The sequence below is a fragment of the Gymnoscopelus microlampas genome (assembly GCF_963454915.1).
Source record: "Gymnoscopelus microlampas genome assembly, chromosome: 4".
Classification (NCBI taxonomy): domain Eukaryota; kingdom Metazoa; phylum Chordata; class Actinopteri; order Myctophiformes; family Myctophidae; genus Gymnoscopelus; species Gymnoscopelus microlampas.
Window position 1 is genome coordinate 35,711,757 of NC_139941.1, and position 22,217 is coordinate 35,733,973.

Sequence of the window (22,217 nt, forward strand, 5' to 3'; positions counted from 1 at the left end):
GTTAAAGGTCCCATAACATGATTTTTCTTTTTACTCATAATTTGGGGTCTTGCATGTTGTCTGTAAAACCAGGATATACCCTCCCGTGAAAGTAGCATTGTAGTCAGTGTTGTGTATGTAAACAAATATTTAGGTGACGATTATAAAGTTTGCTATGCGTCATTGCGATTCCCTAGCCAGTTGTTGCCTCACAGGCAAATGGAAATTAGGGTTTAATATTTCCCCCGAAAATGAGACATTTTCTATCCCTGGACACCCCAGGAAACATACTGGTTTTCATCATATTTCATGTAACACTAATTGCTACAAGGAGAAATTATAATGCATAAAACTATGGGTTCCCACCCTGACCACGTTAGTGTACTATTTGGTGGTATTAACAATTATTAAAGCAAAAGAACTCCATTTATGCTAATCAACATTAGAATGAACATGATATAAACTATGGCTGCAACTTGAACTTTGCCATAGCTGTGAGCCTGCGACACATGTGAGGAATATACAATGTCAAGTTCATTGCCTGCGTTTTGTCTGCTGAGAAGAACAGCCGCATGGAAGTGATATATTTTACTATTATTCATTGTATAAACAAATTTGTTGAGGCAAGTCATTTGGCGTTTTCAAAATCATTCTATTAAGCTGAGATGGATTGCATATTGGCTGCTGGTGCGCAGTGCACACTGCGAGCATTCTGTAACAATACTATCCCTCAAGCTGGAAAAGTAATTTTAGCATGTTTTTTTTATACATTCTAATCCAGATGTGACAATGGTTAAATGCTTCTATCCAACAAAACTGACAATATTGATGGCATAATATCCATTTCTCCTTCATCAAAGGCTTAGTGACTGGTGAACTAGATGGATTATTACACATACTGCCATGTTCTGTGCGACTCATCGCCGGATAATATTGAACCGCAGCTTCATTGTTGACGACTCTGCACCCCCCGCAGTGTAAGGGCATCACTTTGATTATGGGAGAAATTACATTTCCGAGGCTATTCTTCCATGAGAGGTCCGGAAAATACCAAACGTCTAATAGTAAAATATGACACGCCTGTGTATTGCTGGCTATGGATAATTCGGAGTGAAGTCATATTAGAAGAGTAAATGATAAATGGTGCATTTATATAGCGCATTTATAGCGCTTTACAATGTGCATTACATTCACCCATTCACACAGACATTCACCCACCGGTGGCGGAGGAAACCATGCAAGGCATCAATCTGCTCTTCGGGAGAAGTTAGAGGTTCAGTGTCTTGCTCAACGACACTTTGAAAATAACTCAGGGGGAGCCGGGGATTGAACCTTCCATTTCCCAAGCAGCCGTTCTACTTCCTGAGCCACTGCCACACTGTATTAACGTAACAGCGATGTTTCATTAATTTTCATGCAGATCACTAAATAAATACTAACTGTATAAGTTGTGGATAAAATCAAATGTATAGCTGCATTAACATCATTTCCGCCCTTTCATCCCCAACCAAGCATAAGAAATTCATGGCATTTGCCCCTGTAAAGACTATAAAGATCGCTACGCAATACACTGAAATGATGTCTTGTCTGTAGAAGGAAACCTCTCCACGAGCACATGCTTAGAAGATGAACTTTCAATGTAAATATGGTTTCAAAGACATGAAACCAAGAGACACGACCAGTTACGGAAAGACGCGGTGAAGAACGGGGGAGAGGTGGGGGAGCAGCAAACTCACTCAACAGCTCTCCCCGCAGACAAGAAAACTGGAATTACACCCAAAAAGAGCCCAGAAAAAGAAGTGTGTCAGCTATCAACTTTTTAAGGACCTTAAATAATTGATTACATTTTTGAAAAGTAGTCAAAAATGGGATCTTAAATAACATTTTTGAAAAGTAGTAAAAATGGGATGTTTAATGTGCTGCAAAACATGCTATTTGCAATGGTTGAATGTCTGCTAAGTGGGCGTTATAGAGGCTTATAGACTGGCACCGCTTTCCATTTAACTGCCTAAGCAACGAGGTCAGTCTTAATGGCATTGGCAATAGGCCGCCAGGCACTGTGGCAGCTTTAATTCTTGAATCTTCTGTATTAAAATTGCATTTAGTAGAATCAATTACAGTGCATTGAAGTGTGTGTGTGTGTGTGTGTGTGTGTGTGTGTGTGTGTGTGTGTGTGTGTGTGTGTGTGTGTGTGTGTGTGTGTGTGTGTGTGTTACCTGTGGCCGTAGCTGTCTGTTGATGTTGTTTGGGTCCAGGGCAAACAGGGCCTCGCGGGCCCCTACATACAGAACCCTCTCGTGCTCTGACAGTGTCACCATAGTGTAGTTCCACACTCCCGGAGAGCTGAACCTTGCCATGCTGTCCAACACATCTACACACACACACACACACACACACACACACACACACACACACACACACACAGAGACAGGAACAAAGAGAGAGAGAAAGAGAGAGAGAGATAGAATAAGTGATATTTAATGTCCATTCCATTAAAAACTAGAAAAAGTGCTCCTCGGAGCACAAGTCTCCGCCAGGTCAGCTAGGTTATTATGGCCTCCTGGTGGCGCTATAATAGGCCAATGTGAAAAGGGCATTTCTTCTTAGGCCTTGCACGGCAATCGGACACTGCATTCATGAGTTGAGGCATTTTGTTCCAAAAATGTGGTTTGTTAAATTAGACCAGCTGGTGGCGCTATAACAGGCCAATGTGAAAAGGGTGGCATTTCTTCCTCGGCCTAGTGGGAATGTGCGTGAACAATTTCACAGAAATCGCACACTGCGTTCATGATTTGAGGAATTTTGTTAAAAACGGACCAATCCTGCAAACTTTAGAAGCCAATGTTAGCCAAGTAGGATAGAATATGAAGTATCGGACACATCCATCTTGATCACATGACTATAGAGAGACTGTGTACCGATTTGCGTGATTTTTGAACAGAATCTGAAGGAGTAAGAGCAAAAAATGTGTTTTTCAAATCTCAGCCTCCTGGTGGCGCTCTAAAAGGCATATGTGAAAAATGCACGGCAAAGGCTTTTCCTTGGCCTCTAATATAAGGAGTGTGCATGCAAAGTTGCACGCAGATCGGTGCAGTTATAGCTAAAAACGTGAATCGGCCTGTTATAGCGCCACCATGAGGCTGATTTGAAAGTTTTCAAGTGACAATTCTTCCTGGGCCAAGTGGGAATGTACGTGGAAAATTGCACGGAAAGTGCATGTTGCGTTCATGATTTGAGGCATTTTGTTCAAAATAAACCAATCCTACTAACTTTGGAAGCCAATCTTAGCCAATCAGGATGGAATATGGAAAATCGGACAGATCCATGTTGATCACATGGCTATAGAGATACTGTGTACCGATTTGTGTGTTATTTGGAGAAAATCTGTAGGAGTAACATTAAAAAATGTGTTTTGCAAAAGTCGGCCTCATGGTGGCGCTATGACTGGCTGATCTGAAAAATTTGGGGCAGAGGTTCAGCTGTGGCATCCAGGGAGCGTGTGTGTGCAGTTTCACAGCGATCGGGCCGACGGTGGCGGAGATTAGCTGGTCACAGACAGAAGGACGGACGGACGGACACACGGACGGACGGACGGACGGAGGGTAAAACATACTCTCTCGCCATGCCTATCGGCCTGGCGGAGACAACAATGTTTAGATATAGTGAAAAGAACCGATGTTCAAGCTCACAATAGCAGTGAGCTTGTAGGTCGGCTATTTTCACATTTAAATAGGGGGTTAAGGGCTTAATTCATAATGTATTTTTGTACGTTTGGGTCCTGGGGAGATACCAAATGTGTAATTTGGGCCTCAAGCTACAAAGTTTGGAAACCACTGCTTTAACTTGATTTGTCTATTTGCAGCGTACTATTTGTTTGTGTATGTAAATGCATTTGCATTTGATTTCCCTGTCCTGAAACCAACGCAAACAATTGTGGGGAAATAACTAATTGTCTACATGCTGGCTCTGGTGAACCGCAGGCAGACCCATTTATCATAACTTGTGTTTACAGTTCAGCAAACATAACACCATGCAGTTTTTCATGCCTGTATGACTATGAGATCAGTGCAATTTGCATTATACTGAGCTGTTGACCACTTCACTGATCTTGGTGCTTCTATATGATATATTAAGAAATGATTTCTTATGCGTTTCTGTCATAAACTGTATTCCACACCAATGTCCCCTAACAGCACAATAAAGATTTGAACAGAATTGACAAAACACTGCAGAGAATTATTAAGGATATTTTCTTTGTATGAAAGTTTCCTATAATTGGGTAGTCATCCCCATTTTGTATTTTTGTTTAGACATAAGGGAAGCTGAAAGGGAGACAACAAAGGGGATCACACAGTTAGAAGACTGGCAGTATTAGGTCATGGGGTTGATATCTGCATCTGAAAGCATCAAAACTACCACAGCACTGATGCAATATCATAACAATGAAAAATCCTCTACAGTCAAACACACGCAGACATATTCAAATGCTGTACTCACACGTACGCACATACTTGCATGGACAGACAGACAGACAGACAGACAGACAGACAGACAGAGAGAGACAGACAGGGAGAGTGATGGAGTTAAGAGTGAGTCACAGAGTCAAGAGACAGACGGAAGGAGGGAGAGTGAGAGAGTCAGGGAGCGAGGCAGGGCTTAGCGACCAGCCGTTAGTTTTCATTATAAGTGCTCTTGTCGCCTGTCGTGTCCCCTGCCTCCCTCCCTCCCCGCCTCTCTATCTCCATCGCACGCCTCCCGGAGGACCCCAGTGTTTCAGCACTGACACACCTGGCCCCTGGCAGAAATATGCTCTCGTGAATGGAATTATAACATTATTCCTCCGAAGAATGAATGTACATACGTACGTACTCCCTTTCCCTGGCTGTTTTTTTTTTACGGCTCGAAATAGCAGCTGAATTCCAGGGAGAGGCGGCGAAGGGTTGCATATGATTTATGGAAAGCTAAAAGTGGTCAGGTGATGAGTGGCCTAGTTGGAATTGAGAGAGGTTGTAGAGAGGAGAGGAAGTGGGTTGCTCGTGGTGGAGGTGCTGTCTGTGTGTTCGTTCTGGAACTTCTGTCCTCTCAAGGAGAAAAAGGTGAGGAAAGTCCTGGAGCATTGAGGAGGTTTGCAGTTCTACTTATTTGCAGAGCCCGACCGATACTGGATTTTTCTGGCTGATGCCGACACCGACATTAGGTAGCAAAAGATTCCCGGCCTATATCATCGACTGTCTGATAAATTGGTCAGGCTCTACTTTTTTATCTTTTGTTTTAGGGTTCTGAGCTTGTATATCTGGAATTCTTTTAGTTAATGTGTGTGATTAAAGCCAGTGTTAAGAAGATACAAGGGCTATTGTTAGGGTTAGTCTTTGTGGAAAGAATGTAATCAATGACAATCAGTGGAAGCTCCTTACAGGTGTAGCAATACAAATGTGTGTACGTGTAAAAATGTGAAAGGTGAGAGGGAGAGACAGAAAAAAAACAATAAAATACACGCACGCACGCACGCACGCACGCACGCACGCGCACACACACACACACACACTATGTTCAGAGGAAATAAGAAAGAGAGGGAGGGGGAGGGAGAGAAGGCAGACAGGCGGGAACACGTATTGAAGTACTTGTCTTATTATCTAGAAAGCAGTGGCGTATAAACATTGCTGGATATGTATGTATGGATGTACTACTGGATGAGAAGAGAGATAGAATGAGGTAGACAAAGATGGAGGGATGAGAGAGACACACAGATGAGAGAAGGGAGAGGCAGAGTGAGAGAGAGAGAGAGAGAGAGAGAGAGAGAGAGAGAGAGAGAGAGAGAGAGAGAGAGAGAGAGAGAGAGAGAGTAGACATCCTCGGGGGAGATTTGAGCACATCTGCTGTTCCACACAACTAGGCAAAAAAAGTGTGGCACGCTTACTAGAGAACACATTCACAGTACACTCGCACACAAACACACACACACACACACACACACGCGCGCGCGCGCGTGCATATACCTGCGCTCGCACTCACACGCACACACACACACACACACACGCACGCACGCACGCACGCACGCACGCACGCACGCACGCACGCACGCACACACGCACACGCACACACACACACACACACACACACACACACACACACACACACACACACACACACACACACACACACACACACACACACACACACACACACACTATACATACTGCAGTGGGCACATCTCTGTACCAGTACAAGTTTCTGAGCTCATTAGGTGCAGTCATTATGATGCATGTACCACGTACAGCCTGCCACCAGGGGCAGCACTGAAACTACCTGCTCATTGATCTACTGTCATTTTGATGCATGTACTACCTAGCGCCACACAGGGGCAGCACTGACACTACCTGCTCAGAGGCTCAGAAAGTATCAATGTAGAAATACAAGTCCTCTATTCAAAGTTTTGTCTTTCGGGCTAATTCCCAGTGGATAATCTGTTTCTATCTGCTTCTGTTTTCTGTGTCTTCCTCTGAGACTCCTGCCACCTGCATGTCCTCTCTCGAAATCAGAATCATCTTTATACTGTCACATCACAGGTTTATACTGTCACATCACAGGTTTAAAACATCCATAAACCTCCTCTTTACATTACATTACATTACAGTCATTTAGCAGACGCTTTTATCCAAAGCGACTTACAATAAGTGCAATCAACAAAGGTAGGGAACGAAAGCTACTAATCACCAGAGGTTATAAGTGCATTGTCTGCAATAACAAGCAACCAAGAGCATACCTAGCGCTAAGGTAAAAGTGCAATATATCAGCTACCTATTTCCTTAAACAGATGAGACAAAGTAGTCAAATGAGCAGGAGCTAAAAACAAATAATTGTATTGACTAAACAAGATCCAATAAACAATTCAACAATAAAACAAGCATTCGTACAACTAGTTAACAACAAGTAGGCCAGGCAAAGAGGAAGGGTAGTGTTTCCTGAAGAGGTGGGTTTTCAGCCTGCGGCGAAAGATGGGCAGTGACTCTGCTGTCCTGACATCAGTGGGAAGTTCATTCCACCACTGTGGGGCCAGAACAGAAAAAAGTCGTGACCGTGTCGATCGACCTTTGGCCTTCCTCTTTTCTACTCTTACCTAGCTATTCCATCTTCAGCATCCTGACCTTCTCCCTATGTACCCCTCATCCCTCTTTTGCAAATGTAAAAGCCATGTCAACCTTGCCTCTCTTTCTTTATCCCCATATCTGAGAGAGAGAGATGAAGTAGGGACCCCCACTACATATTGTATAAAATTGTGTTGCAGATTAAACTCTTTCATATATTTCATAGATAGCTTCATAGACTTGTTTAACAGCATTATCATCAGTGTTGTGTTGGATTCATGTTAATGTGTATTTTCAGACTTTTAACAACTTAAACACTCAATACTTGAGTGTCTACACCAAAACCTCTTTGCCGAAAATAGCCGATCTACAAGCTCACAAGGCCTCGTAGCCCAAGGTGTTGTAGGCTTGTAGATCTGCTATTTTTAGTTCAAGTTCTCCTCAGAACAGAGATGCTAGGGTTCAAGTGGTTAAAGTATAAAATAAAATAAATCCTATCACACAAAGATTTGGTGGCCCCCCTGTAGTAACTCTGAGGACCCCCTAGGGGTCCCGGACCCCCTGTTGAAGACCCCTATTCTAAACCATATTGCTACTTTTACTTAAAGGGGAAATCCACCCATTTTCAATATTTAACTATGTCATTAATATAGCATAAAGGAGTTGTGTGGAAATAAGAAAAAAGTTCCCCCCTTTCTGTGTTGCCTTGAACTGGAGGATTGATTGTGGGTTTAACATTGCAAATTACAACATGATGACTCATCATGTTGTAATTTGCAATGTTAAACCCAAAATCAATCCTCCAGTTCAAGGCAACACAGAAAGGGGGGAACTTTTTTCTTATTTCCACACAACTCCTTTATGCTATATTAATGACATAGTTAAATATTGAAAATGGGTGGATTTCCCCTTTAAGTAAAACATCTGAGTACTTGTTCCACCACTGGTGTGGTGGGCCTTTATGAGTGTGTGCATGTGTACATGTCCGAGGGCGGAGTGGAGTAAATTACAAGGCCTTTGATACTGGAGACAAAAGTTCGGAAAGCCAGCCGAAATGGGCAGAAAAGAGAAAACAAATGAAAGAGGGAACGGAAGGGACAAAGAGCAGTGGTGGAAAAAGTAGTCAGATTTTTTTACTTAAGTAAAAGTAGCAATACCAAATTAGAAATGCTGTGTTACAGGTAAATGTACTCTATTCAAAATTTGAGTATAAGTACAAAAGTATTAGCATCAAATTATAATTAAAGTACCAAAGTACAAAGTGTTAAAATAGATCTACAAGCTTATATTCACTTAATTGGTTAATGTATGTTTTGTAATAATAATAATCTAAAATCTACAAACTAATTGCAGTGGAGTAAAACATATTTGCCTCAGGTGTAGTGAGTAGAAATACTCAAGCAAAGGAAATAAATACCTAAAAATTGTACTCAAGTACAGTACTTTAGTACATGTACTTAGGTTCTTTCCAGCACTACAGAGGAGAAACAGAGAGCACAGTAATGACACACACCAACTACAATAGAACCTTGCTGCCGGGTACAAACCTTGTATCTCCATATTTCAACTTTTTTCTCGTTAATGAATTCACTACTTCATCATGCAAGAGTGTTGCACAAAAGCAGTGAAAATAGCAGACCTACAAGCATGCAACGCATTGTGAGCTTGTGGAACGCTATTTTCACTATTTAATAATATATGTATTTTATAATAATAAAAAAGAACATACAAGGTTTCCGTCCAACAGCGACAGAAGCAGAGGGTAGAGCGGCAGAAAGATGAGGAAAATGGACAGATCAGAGAGGCTGCTCTGAGAAGCCCTTCTGAGGTTATCGCCACGGCAACCGATATGATCAGAGGATCACAACCTCACAAAGTCTGTAAACATCCACTTGCACAACGTGTGTGTGTGTGTGTGTGTGTGTGTGTGTGTGTGTGTGTGTGTGTGTGTGTGTGTGTGTGTGTGTTCAGCTCGGACAATTAAAGCCTCTTTTATTAAAGTGCTAGTACAAATAGAGTAGTGACTGATGTTTTTCGATGCTACTGCATCTTCCTCAGAGTCAGTCCTGTTATAGCAATTGCTATATCAGTAGTGCTCAAACTTTTTCATGTCAAGGACCCCGATTTATTCCCAGGGACCCCCAGAAGCAAAGATTTGAGTTAAAAATGTTTGCTTTAAGAAATATATATATTCAGAGATTTTCACACATTTTCATGATGTTTAAAAAATAGCAGATCTAAAAGCTTGTATATCTGCATTTTTTAATAGCCAAACAATGTGCAATATATATATATATATATATATATACACATATATATATATATATATACACAGTATATACCATGCAAGGGAGCACAAACCTGCTCATTGGGAGCAGTTCGGGGGTTAACCGTCTTGCTCATGGACACTTCGACACAAACCCAGCAAATGAAACAGGAACGTATCTATTTCCAAGTGGCCACTCTAATAATAATTAGATTGCATCTAATTAGAAGCATTGGGCTTCACCCAGCTGATTGCTGCCCAAGTGGTCAGACTTCACTTTAGCACAGGGGGGGGGGCAGTTAGGGGTTAAGTTTCTTGCTCCACACATTGCCGTGGCCAGGATACAAACCTGGGACCTTCTGCTTCCCAGGCAGGTTCTCTACTCCAGGGGTTATCAACCCTTTTCACATCAAGGTCCATTATTTATTCGGCATTTGAGCCACGGACAACCGTTGGACGAGATTTAGCCTCTCAGACCCAAGAACTTTTGTCCACAATTCCCTGCTGTATTGATGTGGTACCATAGGACAGATAATAACAGGCAAACGTTGATCAAAATAACAATTCTTTAATTAAGTCATTAATTAAGATGTTTAACAATAATTTAACTCTAGAGAGCGTAAAATGAAACCAAACGGACCCATAAGGGTCCGTTTGGTTTCATTTTACACTCTCAAGAGCTAAAGATCTATAAGGGTCCATTTGGTTACAAACTGTCCATCATTTAGCTGGGGACCACCTGGAACCCCCTCAAGGACCACCGGTGGTCCCCGGACCACTGGTTGAGAACCACTGCTCAACCCATTCAGCTATGGCCACATCCTGACCCACTGCTGCAGGATCACATTACATTACTATGTTCTTGAATATCACACGTGTAGGTTACTTAGACAATGCAAGAATGTGCTTGGCATGCCAAAAAACAAAGCTCCTTTTTAAATGATTTTGGCTGAGGAACAAGAAAGGGAATGAGAGAGAAATGGAAGATTGCCATAATCTTTGTCTCTTTGCACAAAAAGTATTATCTTATTAATATCTCTGAATAAGTCTTGGTATTTGATCTGCAGTGTGTCTGACACAGCCTGTGGAGGAGTATCTTTGTGAGCGTGTCTGTGTTTGCGCTTGTGTCGTGTATGTATGTGTATGTGGGTGGGTGTGTGTGTGTCTGTGTGTCTTTATATGCCAAGTCTGCAGATGTGCAAATGTGTGTGTGCGAACGTGCGTCCATGCATGTGTGTGTGTGTGTGTGTGTGTGTGTGTGTGTGTGTGTGTGTATTTCACCGTGAGTCATCTCAGGGCCACATGGCGGCTTCACCAACCGACAGACCATCCAACCCTTCCATTCCTCCCAACCCAACTCAAGCCAAACCAAACTGAACCCAACCATCCAGGACTACTATCTGACCTCCAGCCAGGGAGGGACAAAGCAGCCGCTTCACGGCTGGTAGGAGAAGCCTCTAACCGGGCCCTGACTCTGTGATCTGCCTCCTTCAGTGTGCCAGGGAGCCGGGCCTTCAAGAGGCGAGGTTCAGCTATAAATACACTTCAGCCTCTGCTTATAGCTGCTAACCACCCAGCCGCCTGCACTGCAAACTATAATTAAAGGCCCTATTTTAGTAAGGACTTTGAAGCAGCAACATGCACACTGAATGAGACAGAGAGAAAAAGAATGAGAGACACAGAGAGATGGAGACAAAGAGAAAGAGAGAGAGAGAGACATTGTATATTACCCACAAACACACAAAGCTTGCACGCGCGCGCACGCGCACACACACACACACACACGTGCGAGCGTGCGCGCACACACAATGTTTACGGACGAGTCAGGGCAGGAGACAGAATGAGAGCAGGGACAGTCAATGAGATGGAGAGAGCTGTCATTTATTTACACGTGACGGGAGAGACACAGCAAGGTTGGTAGACAGAGAGAAGGTGAGAGCGACAGAGAGATGGAGTAGTGTGGTGCATGGAAGGAGACTGTGAGACGGGAGAGAGAGGAGAGAGCGAGGAACAGAGAGAGTGTGAGAGAGAGTGTGAGAGAGAGAGAGAGAGAGAGAGAGAGAGAGAGAGAGAGAGAGAAATGAGGAAGAGTAGAGAGAAAAGTATTTGTGTGATAATGGAACAAAAGAACACAAGAAGAGAAGAAGAAAGATGGGGAAGATAAGATACTGTAAGAGAGAAGAGACAAGAAGAGAGAGACGTATGAGTGGGCGGAGGGCAGACATAGAGAGAGGAAGTGGGAAAACCAGATGAAACACAACAGAATCAGGGAACAAGTGCGTTGTGGGGGGCTGGGGGGGGGATAAAACAAGAGGAATAAAAAAGGATGAAAGCGAAGGGATGGAAAACAATCTTGACTCAGTGGACTGGGGGGGGGGGGCATTATGAAGAGTTGGTCGACACCGCAAGTGGGGTTTAGATTTTTTTTTCCAGTCTTAAAGCCGCGAGCGGTACAAGACTGGAGACAAGCTAGTTAAGATTTATGAAGCCGTATAAATGTGGTGGCTATGACACACACAGAGAAACAGATAGAACGTGGTAGAACACACTGTAGCACTCACATGGCCAGAGTTAGGGGTTGAACCTCCTCTGAAGGTTCCACTTTCTGTGTACCTCAATGTGGTAGAAGAAATGTCTTCAACAAGGGGTCCGGGAAACCTAGGGGGTCCTCAGAGTTACTACAGGGGGGCCGCCAAATCTTAGTGTGATAGGAGTAACTTTTTTTTTAATATTTATCCTAGAATCCCTATTCTGAGGGGAACATTAGCTGAAAATAGCAGATCTACAAGCTCACAACGCCTCGCACTGCAGAGCTTGTAAATCAGCTATTTTCGGCAAAGAAGTTTGGTGTAGAGGGAAAAAAGAGCAGATAAAGTACTGAGCTAACTGTCTATCTATGAAATCTATGAAATCGTTTAATCTGCAACATAATTTTATACAACATATAGTGGGCGGTCCCTGCTTCATCTCTCTCTCAGCAAAGGGGTCCTTGGCCTGAAAAACCCCTGTGGTAGAACATGGCACTGACCCTGCCAGAGTAAGAGGTACCACTTTCTGTGCGGCTCAATGTGCTAGAACATGGTGCTAATCTGCACCATAAAACATGCATGCTAGTCTGGCACGAACTAGGCTGCACTAGCCTTCCTGCTTTCATGCATAGAGGGGCGGGTTTAAAATCAGCACGGAGAGAATGCACCTGATCCCATTGGTTCACCGATCTGTGACGCCCACTGCACTCTGGTTGGTTGGGGAAATTAAACACTTCCTATACCCAGAACACCGGCTCGCTGGTCCAGGCTTTTAATTTTTAGCAAAACTAAAAAATAAAAGCTTGGAGATCGAGGCTAGGCACAAACTAACATTGTCAGGGCTAAGGATTCCATACTGTACAGTATGTAGCTCAGTAGCCAGAGAATGGCACTTACACTGGCAGGGTCAAGGGGTCATGTGTAGGTCAACACAGAGAATTGTCAGGTCACTCTAGAATTCTAAACTGCCTGCCAGAATGTCTGGAATGATTACAGTTTAACAAACATCTGGTATAAAAAAATTGACGCATCCATTTTTAATGAATGACAAGCAGGTGCATTTAACAATGTTGCCATATGTTACAGCATTATATTTTGGATTGAAAACTATTCAGACATGAAGGAGTGTCTTCTCTTGGTACAGTAAGTTACTGTGGAACAGATCCTCCAGATCCTTAAATATAGTCTTTGTTTTAAAATCACACATTTATGTGTGGCATGCGTGTGTATGTAATGATGCCTGGTTGCAGCATTCGTTTATTAGAACTCATTTTCTTCAGAATAACAAGCAATGAAAGGGTGATGCACACAAATAGGCGCTTTAGAATAATCCATCATAACATTGATCATCTCAGCTGGCTGGCAATAGATCAATATACAATATAGGCTACTGAATACTGTACTCATAGGTCATGGCAACATAATATTAACTGGTAACTGGTGCCGTCCCTGAGTCTGGTTAGAGGACAGTTGACTGAGCTTTTGTGGAAATCGTATACGGTCTCCTCATAGAGCTTTTCAATTAAAGTGGTGAAATGTTATGGAACAGTACAATGTATTCTGTGGTGTATCCATCTTTGTGATTAGTGGTTGCGACGCAACCTTGTAGTGATGAGTCATCTTCAAATGCGAGTGCATCGTTGTTTCTGATTTGTGGTAGGACAACTTGGCGTTGCACATTAGCTTACATTTGACCTTGTTTTCATTGCTACACAAAACTTCTCATACATGCCAATCTCTCCATCTCTGTAATGTTGTGTATTGCCCTCCTCTGTGAAATTGTTTGTGTGTGTGTGTGTGTGTGTGTGTGTGTGTGTGTGTGTGTGTGTGTGTGTGTGTGTGTGTGTGTGTGTGTGTGTGTGTGTGAGAGAGAGAGCGAGCGAGAGAGTGAGAGACAGCGAACGAGAGAGAGAGTGTGAGGGAGAGAGAGAGTACATCCGAAGAAGTTATATTTTTCACATAAAAAAGGTATTTGACATATAAAAAACTACCAAAACCTGTAATTAACGACATAACACAACCTTTGACAGCGACAGTATAACGGTTTAACAGCAGCAGTGCACTATAGGCCCTGACAATTGTCCCCGGTGTGTGTGTGTGTATGCATGCTATTTCAGAGCCAGAGCCAAAACCAAACCACCCCTTGCTGTGAATGACACGGAGGGAGTGCTTGTTTCGGTTCATGTGATAATCAATTCCGTCCACCACGGCTTGCCAACTTGGACGGCGCGCTCATCGCCACGCGAGACCATCGGCTGTTCGGCGCGGGCACTCGCTTGCTTAACGGCTTGCTTGGGCATGCCTCATGAACCTCAAGGCTTCGCTGTCAACCTGCCTGCCTGTGATTTAAAAAAGTCAAGCATGCATTTGTTGTAAACCCTTGCACATTCGCAAGACGACGAGGGAACCAAAAACAATTGCTCCCCAAACAAATTGACTTCGGAATGACACATACGTCCCCGGCTGTTAATCCTGAGAGGCCAATCAGAAAATGGTCAGGGGCTGATTGACACTTGTGCCAGACAGATGTAATGTGATCTGCCCCTTACCCCTCCTCCTCCTCCTCTCCTTCTTCCTCCCACTCCAACCACTCATTACCCTAATTGGAGGGTTTTCAGAGATACGGGCGACAGAGAGAGAGAGAGAGAGAGAGAGAGAGAGAGAATGAGAGAGAGAGAGTTTATGGAGGTCAAAAGAATGGTCCACCCTCCTTTTTGTGGCTCTTGTTTTCTTTCTCTCATTCTACCTCCCTCTCTTTCTGTAAATCATGAGGCGTACATTTTGCTTTGGTCTTTTAAGTTTTAAGGTTCATTTGGGGTGTCCATTTGTGGTGTCCAAGCAGCTACATGTTAACATCGACACAACTCTCTCCCTCTCTACGTATTCCTCTTTTATTTCTTGTATCCCTTTGCTTTTCTCTCTTTTTTACCTCTATTTCTGCACACGCACGCACGCACGCACGCACGCACGCACGCACGCACGCACGCACGCACGCACGCACGCACGCACACACGCACGCACGCACGCACGCACACACACTCTCACTCTCTCTCTCACACCCTCTGTTCTCTCTCTCTCTCCTTGTCTTTGACCACAGCTGCTGGGGCTTTGTGATTTTGTTTTACTTCACTGGTAATTGGAGTCTCTGTGTTTGTGTGTGTGTGTGTGCGTGTGCACGTGCATGTGTGCGTGTGTGAGTGAGCGAAAGACAAGAAGAGATATGGAAAATATCTGAAGGAATGACAGAGTGAGAGAGAGAAGAGAGAGAAATTAAGTATAAATATGCAGATCATAAAAGAAAGAGAGCGGAAGAGAGGATTTTGCATTTTATAAAAAGATCATGACAGTGGAAAAGGAGAATTAGAAAGAATCAGATTATATATGCTAGAGACCGACAGAGATATTTTTCTTTGTCATAGAAAGAGCGAGAGGAAAGGAGAGATACATATGGAAAGAAATGAAGGAGCAGGATGAAAATGAAGGATGCATCATGAAATTAAGACAAAAAACAAACAAATTAGGAACGACAAGCCTCCATTTTGAGATCAGTAGCAGTGGTCTGTGGCAGTTGGAGAGAGAGAGTGTATATGCGCAAGCGTGCATGTCTCTGTCTGTGCGTGTCTGTGTGTGTTTGAGAGAGAGAGACACGCACGCACGCACGCACACACACACACACACACACACACACACACACACACACACACACACACACACACACACACACACACACACACACACACACACACACACACACACACACACACACACACACACACACACACACACACACACAGAGAGAGAGAGAGAGAGAGAGAGAGCGAGGACATCGGGGCACACAAGTGTTAGAAAACAACTAGCTAATGGATCCTCCAATCAGTTTGCTGTTTCTCTAAGCCTATTGAAAAGCCTCTGAAGAGATGAGTGAGAGAGAACATGAGAAAGAAAGAGACGATGGAAATGAGCAGAAGAATGTCGAAAATTAATAAGTGTCTGAGAGGGAGAGAGAGAGAGAGAGAGAGAGACAGAGGGCCCTATTTTCAGCGACCGGCGCTATGCGCTAAACTTATTTCAGTAGCTTGCACCGGCATAATCATATCTTCCCCACGCACAACTGCTTTGAGCTCAAGATTGTGTAGATACCCCGGTGCCGTGCGGCAAGTTTGCACATGAGGCAGTGATGTTTAACAGACGAGCAGTGATAGAAAGAGTGTATGTAGTTGCGTGCACATTAAAAAGATCAGATTTACAAGCGTTGTGAGCTTGGAGACCATGCACGCCATGGTATGCACTTGCGTTTAGATTTCTCTCATTTTCAGTGTTGATGTTTCGGTGAGCAGAGAGCTTTCGTTTCACCCGCGTGTTCTGACATAATTATATTATTATCACTTCACACAGGACATTGGTTTTGTCGCTATAGGAAAGCATTCTGTGCTCTTTTGATCTCGCCACTTGACTCGCACTACGCCTCGTGCAGGGTGCACCGTTGTTCCTAAAGGTAATGTCACCTCACACTCTGATTGGTTTGATAAATGTAACGCCCAAAACAAATCTATGAATAGTCCAGGGCCGGTTAGCACCTAGCGGCGGTGTTGCGCTCGGTGCTAGGAGCATTGTAGCGTAGTGTAAATAACACCATTGCACTGCACACACAACCACCACCACCACCACGCATGTTAAGATCTAGCGCCATGGCGCAAAGTTGTGTCATCAAAATAGGTCCCGGGGAGAGAGAGAGAGAGAGAGAGAGAGAGAGAGAGAGAGAGAGAGAGAGAGAGAGAGAGAGAGAGAGAGAGAGAGAGAGAGAGAGTGGCAGAGGTGTTTGGAGGAAACTGAGAAACAAAAAGTAAAAAGACTAAGTACAACCTTGACATTTTCAATTTCACAGTGTTTGTTTTCTTCATCCCACTTCATCCCACACTTTTGCCCGTTGGCTTCCTGACAATACAGCCTATTAGCTCTGTTAGCTTGACTCACTGCAAAGTACTGTAATGGTTACATCCCTCTTGGCTTGAGTGATGAATGTTAATTAAGACTAACGCACGCGCACACACACACACACACACACACACACACACACACACACACACACACACACACACACACACACACACACACACACACACACACACACACACACACACACACACACACACACACACACACACACACACACACACACACACACACAAGGTGGCACTCTTTGCCAAGTTATGAACCTGCCTAGCGTTGCGCTGACGATGCATCGTGAAGTAGTCGATCAGCGTGTTTGGTTTCGGTACCCATCACCGGCTGGGTTATTGCATGGGTGAAATAGGCCCTCCCCCTCTCACTCTCCCTCCCTTCTTCCCCCTCTCCACTCACGCGCACGAGGCAGTGATATGAAAACTAAAACAAATGATATGGTACAGTATAAGGTGTGAATTGCGGCAGTGGCTCGTGCCGAAATGTCCTTGAGCAAGACACTGAACGCCTAACTGCTCCCAATGAGAGCACACCATCGGTGTACAGTATGAATGTGTAGAATGGGTGACTGTAACAAACGTTATAAAGCACTATGGATGGATGAAGGCACTATTGAAATGTAGACCATTTTACTATTTGAATACAAGCTTTAAACATCTTGTATTATCTAATACAGACACTATTCAAATAAGCATTCTATCTAAGCAGGATTACCCCGTTGTAAATAGGATAAATTCCTAAAATGATTCCCAATCAGCTGTTCTATAGCTGTTATGTGACAACAACCCAGCCAGTGGCATTCCTCTGGGTTATGGCATATAAACAGCGGGACCATTCTTCACGGCTATGGGATCATCAGCGTGAACAACATGATACATGCTGGGAACCACCTGACAGTATATAACAGATATCAGTGTATTTTCAACAGTATTATTTTTCTAAATGCTACATGGATTGAAGTGTGTTGTATGTGCAATGTATCAATATTATTGACACAAGATATAGTTTGGTATTTTGGATAACAATATTATGATGTGTCATCTTTTCCTGAATTTAAAGGCTACATCACATTAAACTGATGTCAAATGATCAAAAATATTACGTGTAAATACTTAGTGAACTTAAGCACCAGTCTTAATATATTCTGGTTCACTGAACACGTTATTTTTTAATTAATCTCTATAAATTGATTAATGTTAGGTGAGAAACTCGGTAAATCACATGCAGCCCTGTGATCAAAACCTTTTGGTGTCTCAACTATGCTGTCTCTCTAGCAATGTTCCTATTGTTTATCTCTAAAAAAGAATATGAAAGGGGAGTGCACTGTCCAGTTCCCTTTACAGCAGCAAACTACCAGTTGCTTTTCATAAAAAAGGAGTGTTACAAAAGCAGGCCGCAAAACATGAAGTGTTCCGAAAAGCATTGTATCACCGCCCCCCTACCATCATCTCAGTTTTTTCTCTGCTTTTTAAAGTGACAGTAAAGTAAATGAAACCGAACATTTCAAGAGATGAGCGAGCAAGAGAAAAGGATGTGAAAAATACAGTAGAAGCAAAAAGGAGGAGCAGAGACAGGGACCATTGAAGTGAGTGGGATACGGGGAAGAGAAACATACAGTAGAAGCAGAGAGACATGGGGAGCCAGAGACAGGGACAATGGAAGTGAGTGGGATATGGGGAAGACGGAGGGAGATGGAGAGTCTGGGGGAAAAGAGAGTAGTGCCAGTCAATAAAAGCAGATTGATGAACAGTGCGTGTGCTGAAGCAACACTTTTGCTGAATATTTAATGTCTGACAAGCAGCTTTGGCAACACTGATTCTATTTACCAGCCACATCATTAAAGTCACTGAGCACTGAAAGAGAGGGACGAGCAGGATTTGTTTTTCTCCACGGGACATGTCAATAAGACATCTGTTAATGTCAATCTGAGAGACACGGAGATATATATTGAAAATGAGTTCCAGTTTATGTTCTACTGCCCCTTATATCATGAGCTGCGGCAAACATTATTCAATAGGTGTAAAAACCTAGATTTGACATGGTTAAGTGACGCAGAGAGACATGGACTTTTCAAAATAAGATATTCGACTTCACAGAGAAAGCATGGGACAAACGGACAAAGAAAACATATATACTGTATGTGATATATACATTTTCGTTTTTGGGGTATAACCAAACATTTTCTTCTTGGAAACAGTTGTCTGTTTCCAAGAAGAAAATGTGATATTGTTTATCGATGTTTTTATAATCCCGTAAGGGATGGGTCTTAGGACAAGACACAAACATAAAAAATCATTCATTCATATATATATGGAGAGAGGGAGAAAGAAAGAAAGGACAAAAGAGAAAGAGTGGGAGAGAGAGAGGAGATAAAGAGCGACAAATAGTGTGTGTGTGTGTGTGTGTGTGTGTGTGTGTGTGTGTGTGTGTGTGTGTGTGTGTGTGTGTGTTCTTCCTGTGTGACCTAAATGACTTTAAGCCCCGCATAATTGTAGGGGTGGAGAGGGAGTGGGGGGAGGGAGGGCCTAAATATTATCTATTCATCCATCTCTATCCCCCCACACACAACCAGCCCACTGGGAGAAACAAACCCTACAGATTACCAGCCTACAAAAATGGCACTTAATATACACTGAACGCACGCACACACACACACACATACATGCGCACACACACACACACACACACACACACACCCCCACGAATGTGGTCAGACAACTCAACATGACACAAAATAACATGCACACAGCGACGGTGTATTGCTGCGTGCATGTTGGAGTGTATATGTATTTCTGCATGTGTGTGTGTGTGTGTGTGTGTGTGTGTGTGTGTGTGTGTGTGTGTGTGTGTGTGTGTGTGTGTGTGTGTGTGTGTGTGTGTGTGTGTGTGTGAGTGTGTGTTGGAGACAGTGTGACTTTTTTGTCTTTCTGTTGTTCCTCTGTCTGCCCCCCTTCTCTCTCTCTCTATCTCTCTCTCTCTCTCTCTCTCTCTTGTCTCAACCTAGTTTCTGTCCTTTTAAGGCAGTAAGCACTAAGCAACTGGTCTCTCTCTCTCTCTCTCTCTCTGTCCTTCCTTCTCTTCACCTATTTCCCTCTGTTTACATCCCTCTGTTTTCTCTTCTTCTTCTATTTTTGCCACTCTGTCTCTCTGCCTGTCTCTTCCCCCCCCCCTTCTATCTAGCACTATTTTTTTTCCCATTCTCTCTTTCATGCCTTTCTCCCTCACTTCCCTCACACTTTCTTTATTTTCCTCTCCTTTCCGACTCTTTCTGTCTCCCTTCCTCTGTCTCTTGCCATCATCGTCAACTCTCCCTTTCTCTCCCTTCAAACTCTGTCACTTTCTCTCTCTGACTCCTATTTCCCCTCCCTCGCTTCCCCCTCATTCAACTTTTCCCCCTCTCCCTTGTCACATCCCTCTCTTCCTCCTGTCTTTTCATCAATCCATCTCTGTCCATCATCAGTCCATCCCATCCTTCCACCTCTCCTTCCTTTCTCTCCATTTCATTTATGTGAGTGTGAGCCACTGTTTATCAGCCTATCTGTGTGGTGGAGGCATTGGATACTGTGTGTGTGTGTGTGTGTGTGTGTGTGTGTGTGTGTGTGTGTGTGTGTGTGTGTGTGTGTGTGTGTGTGTGTGTGTGTGTGTGTGTGTGTGTGATGTGTGTGATGTGCGCGCTGCAGTTTTCATGTGATCGGTGGTGTTTGTGGTGTGCGTGCAAATGACATGGCAACTTGGCAAGTCTCAACCATCTATTGAATGCCTGTCAATACTTTCCCATTATATCCCCACATTGTCCAAACCACACCAATCAGCACTACTCTGCAGAGAGAAAGGGAGAGAGAGGCGGAGGGATGGTCACAGAAGGAGAGAGGTATACATGACATGATAGAGAAAGAGACAAGGCAAGGGGAAGGAAAGCAAGTGGGGGAGAAATGAACACAGGGAAGGGGTAGGGGAGCTATGAATTAACCCTTAAAGTAAGCCCGATTTTGAATAGGATATAGGATATAATTTTTTGAAATAGCCGATCTGCAAGCTCACAACGCGTCACACGCGACACGTTATGAGCTTGTAGATCTGCTACTTTCACTATTTGTTGAAAAAAGGAAATTAAACATTAATTTGGACATAAATTCCAATACGTCAATGCGTTGCTATTAAAAAGAAAATATACTTTGTAATTTGTACTTCTGAATACTTGAGTATTTACTTGACTATATACTTTGTCCACCACTGGGGAGAAACCATCATTGGAGAGATGAAGATAGAGAGAGAGGAGAGACAGGGAGTGAGTGAGAGAGAGAGAAAATAAAATAAGCTAAGACACACGAAGGAGGGGAGAGAGATACAGAGAGGGGTAGGGAGAGAGATACAAGGAGAAGACAATCGACAATACAATTTACAATTACCACTGGGAAGGTGTGAGCTACCATTAGAAGCAAGGGATAGAGAGGAAGAGAGAGGGTGGGGGTCTCAAATACCCTCTGCTCTCCTGGAGCTTGTGAGAAACCTGAGCTCTCTGCAAAATCCCTGCCAGGGAGCAAGAGAGAGACAGAGAGCGAGAGCGAGAGAGCGAGGCAGAGAGAGTATGCTTGGGTTCATTCACTAGTTGAGCAAGAACACAAAGCCAGCTAGAGAAGAGAGAAGCTGATGGGGCGAGAGAGGGGGGCATAAAAGATAGGGAAAGATAAAGGGATGAAATAAGAGAGCGGTGACACATACACCAAGGTGAGAAGATGAACCTTTTTTCAAAGGAAGAAAGAAAGAAAAAAAGCTGCATCTCTCCTTTCATGATCCTGTCTATAATATTCCCTTAATCCCCAGGAGAGAAAGGAAACGCTTCCCGTACATACAAAAGGTGTTTTTTGTCAGCACACATTGCCACACAACAACTGGTATTCTTAAAGTCCTGATGACATGAAGCCCAGCTCAGACACAAAGGTACTCCTCAAGACAAGAGAAACAATACACAGCTCCCACGATGCGGCCCTAAAGACAAACCAATCAAATAGACAGAGTATATACATGCCTGTACATACATACACACACATACAAGAACACACACACACACACATGCACGCGCACTCGCACACACACGCACGCACGCACGCACGCACACACACACACACACACACACACACACACACACACACACACACACACACACACACACACACACACACACACACACACACACACACACACACACACACACACACACACACACACACACACACACACACACACACACACACACACAACCTCCTTTACCTACAGCAGAGTTTCTATAGCCAGTAGATCTTCCTTTTGCTGTCAAAATCGGATCAAATTAAGCACATATACCGTACAATCGCGGGACAGTGTGTCGCATTTCCAAAACTCCTTCTATTAAAAATG

The 22,217-nt window shown here is 43.5% G+C and overlaps 1 protein-coding gene across 4 annotated transcripts in view; it reads right to left on the bottom strand.

The window, feature by feature from the left end:
* sema4c (sema domain, immunoglobulin domain (Ig), transmembrane domain (TM) and short cytoplasmic domain, (semaphorin) 4C) overlaps positions 1-22,217 on the bottom strand; it is a 106,966-nt gene that overhangs the window by 23,978 nt on the left and 60,771 nt on the right. For all 4 annotated transcript variants that reach the window (XR_014600585.1, XR_014600586.1, XR_014600587.1 and 1 more), the window contains exon 3: positions 2,196-2,350. Coding sequence is in view for 1 of the 4 variants with exons in the window: in XM_084054269.1 (XP_083910395.1) it covers positions 2,196-2,350 (155 nt within the window). In the remaining 3 variants the exon portion in view is untranslated. The remainder of the gene's footprint in view (positions 1-2,195; positions 2,351-22,217) is intronic.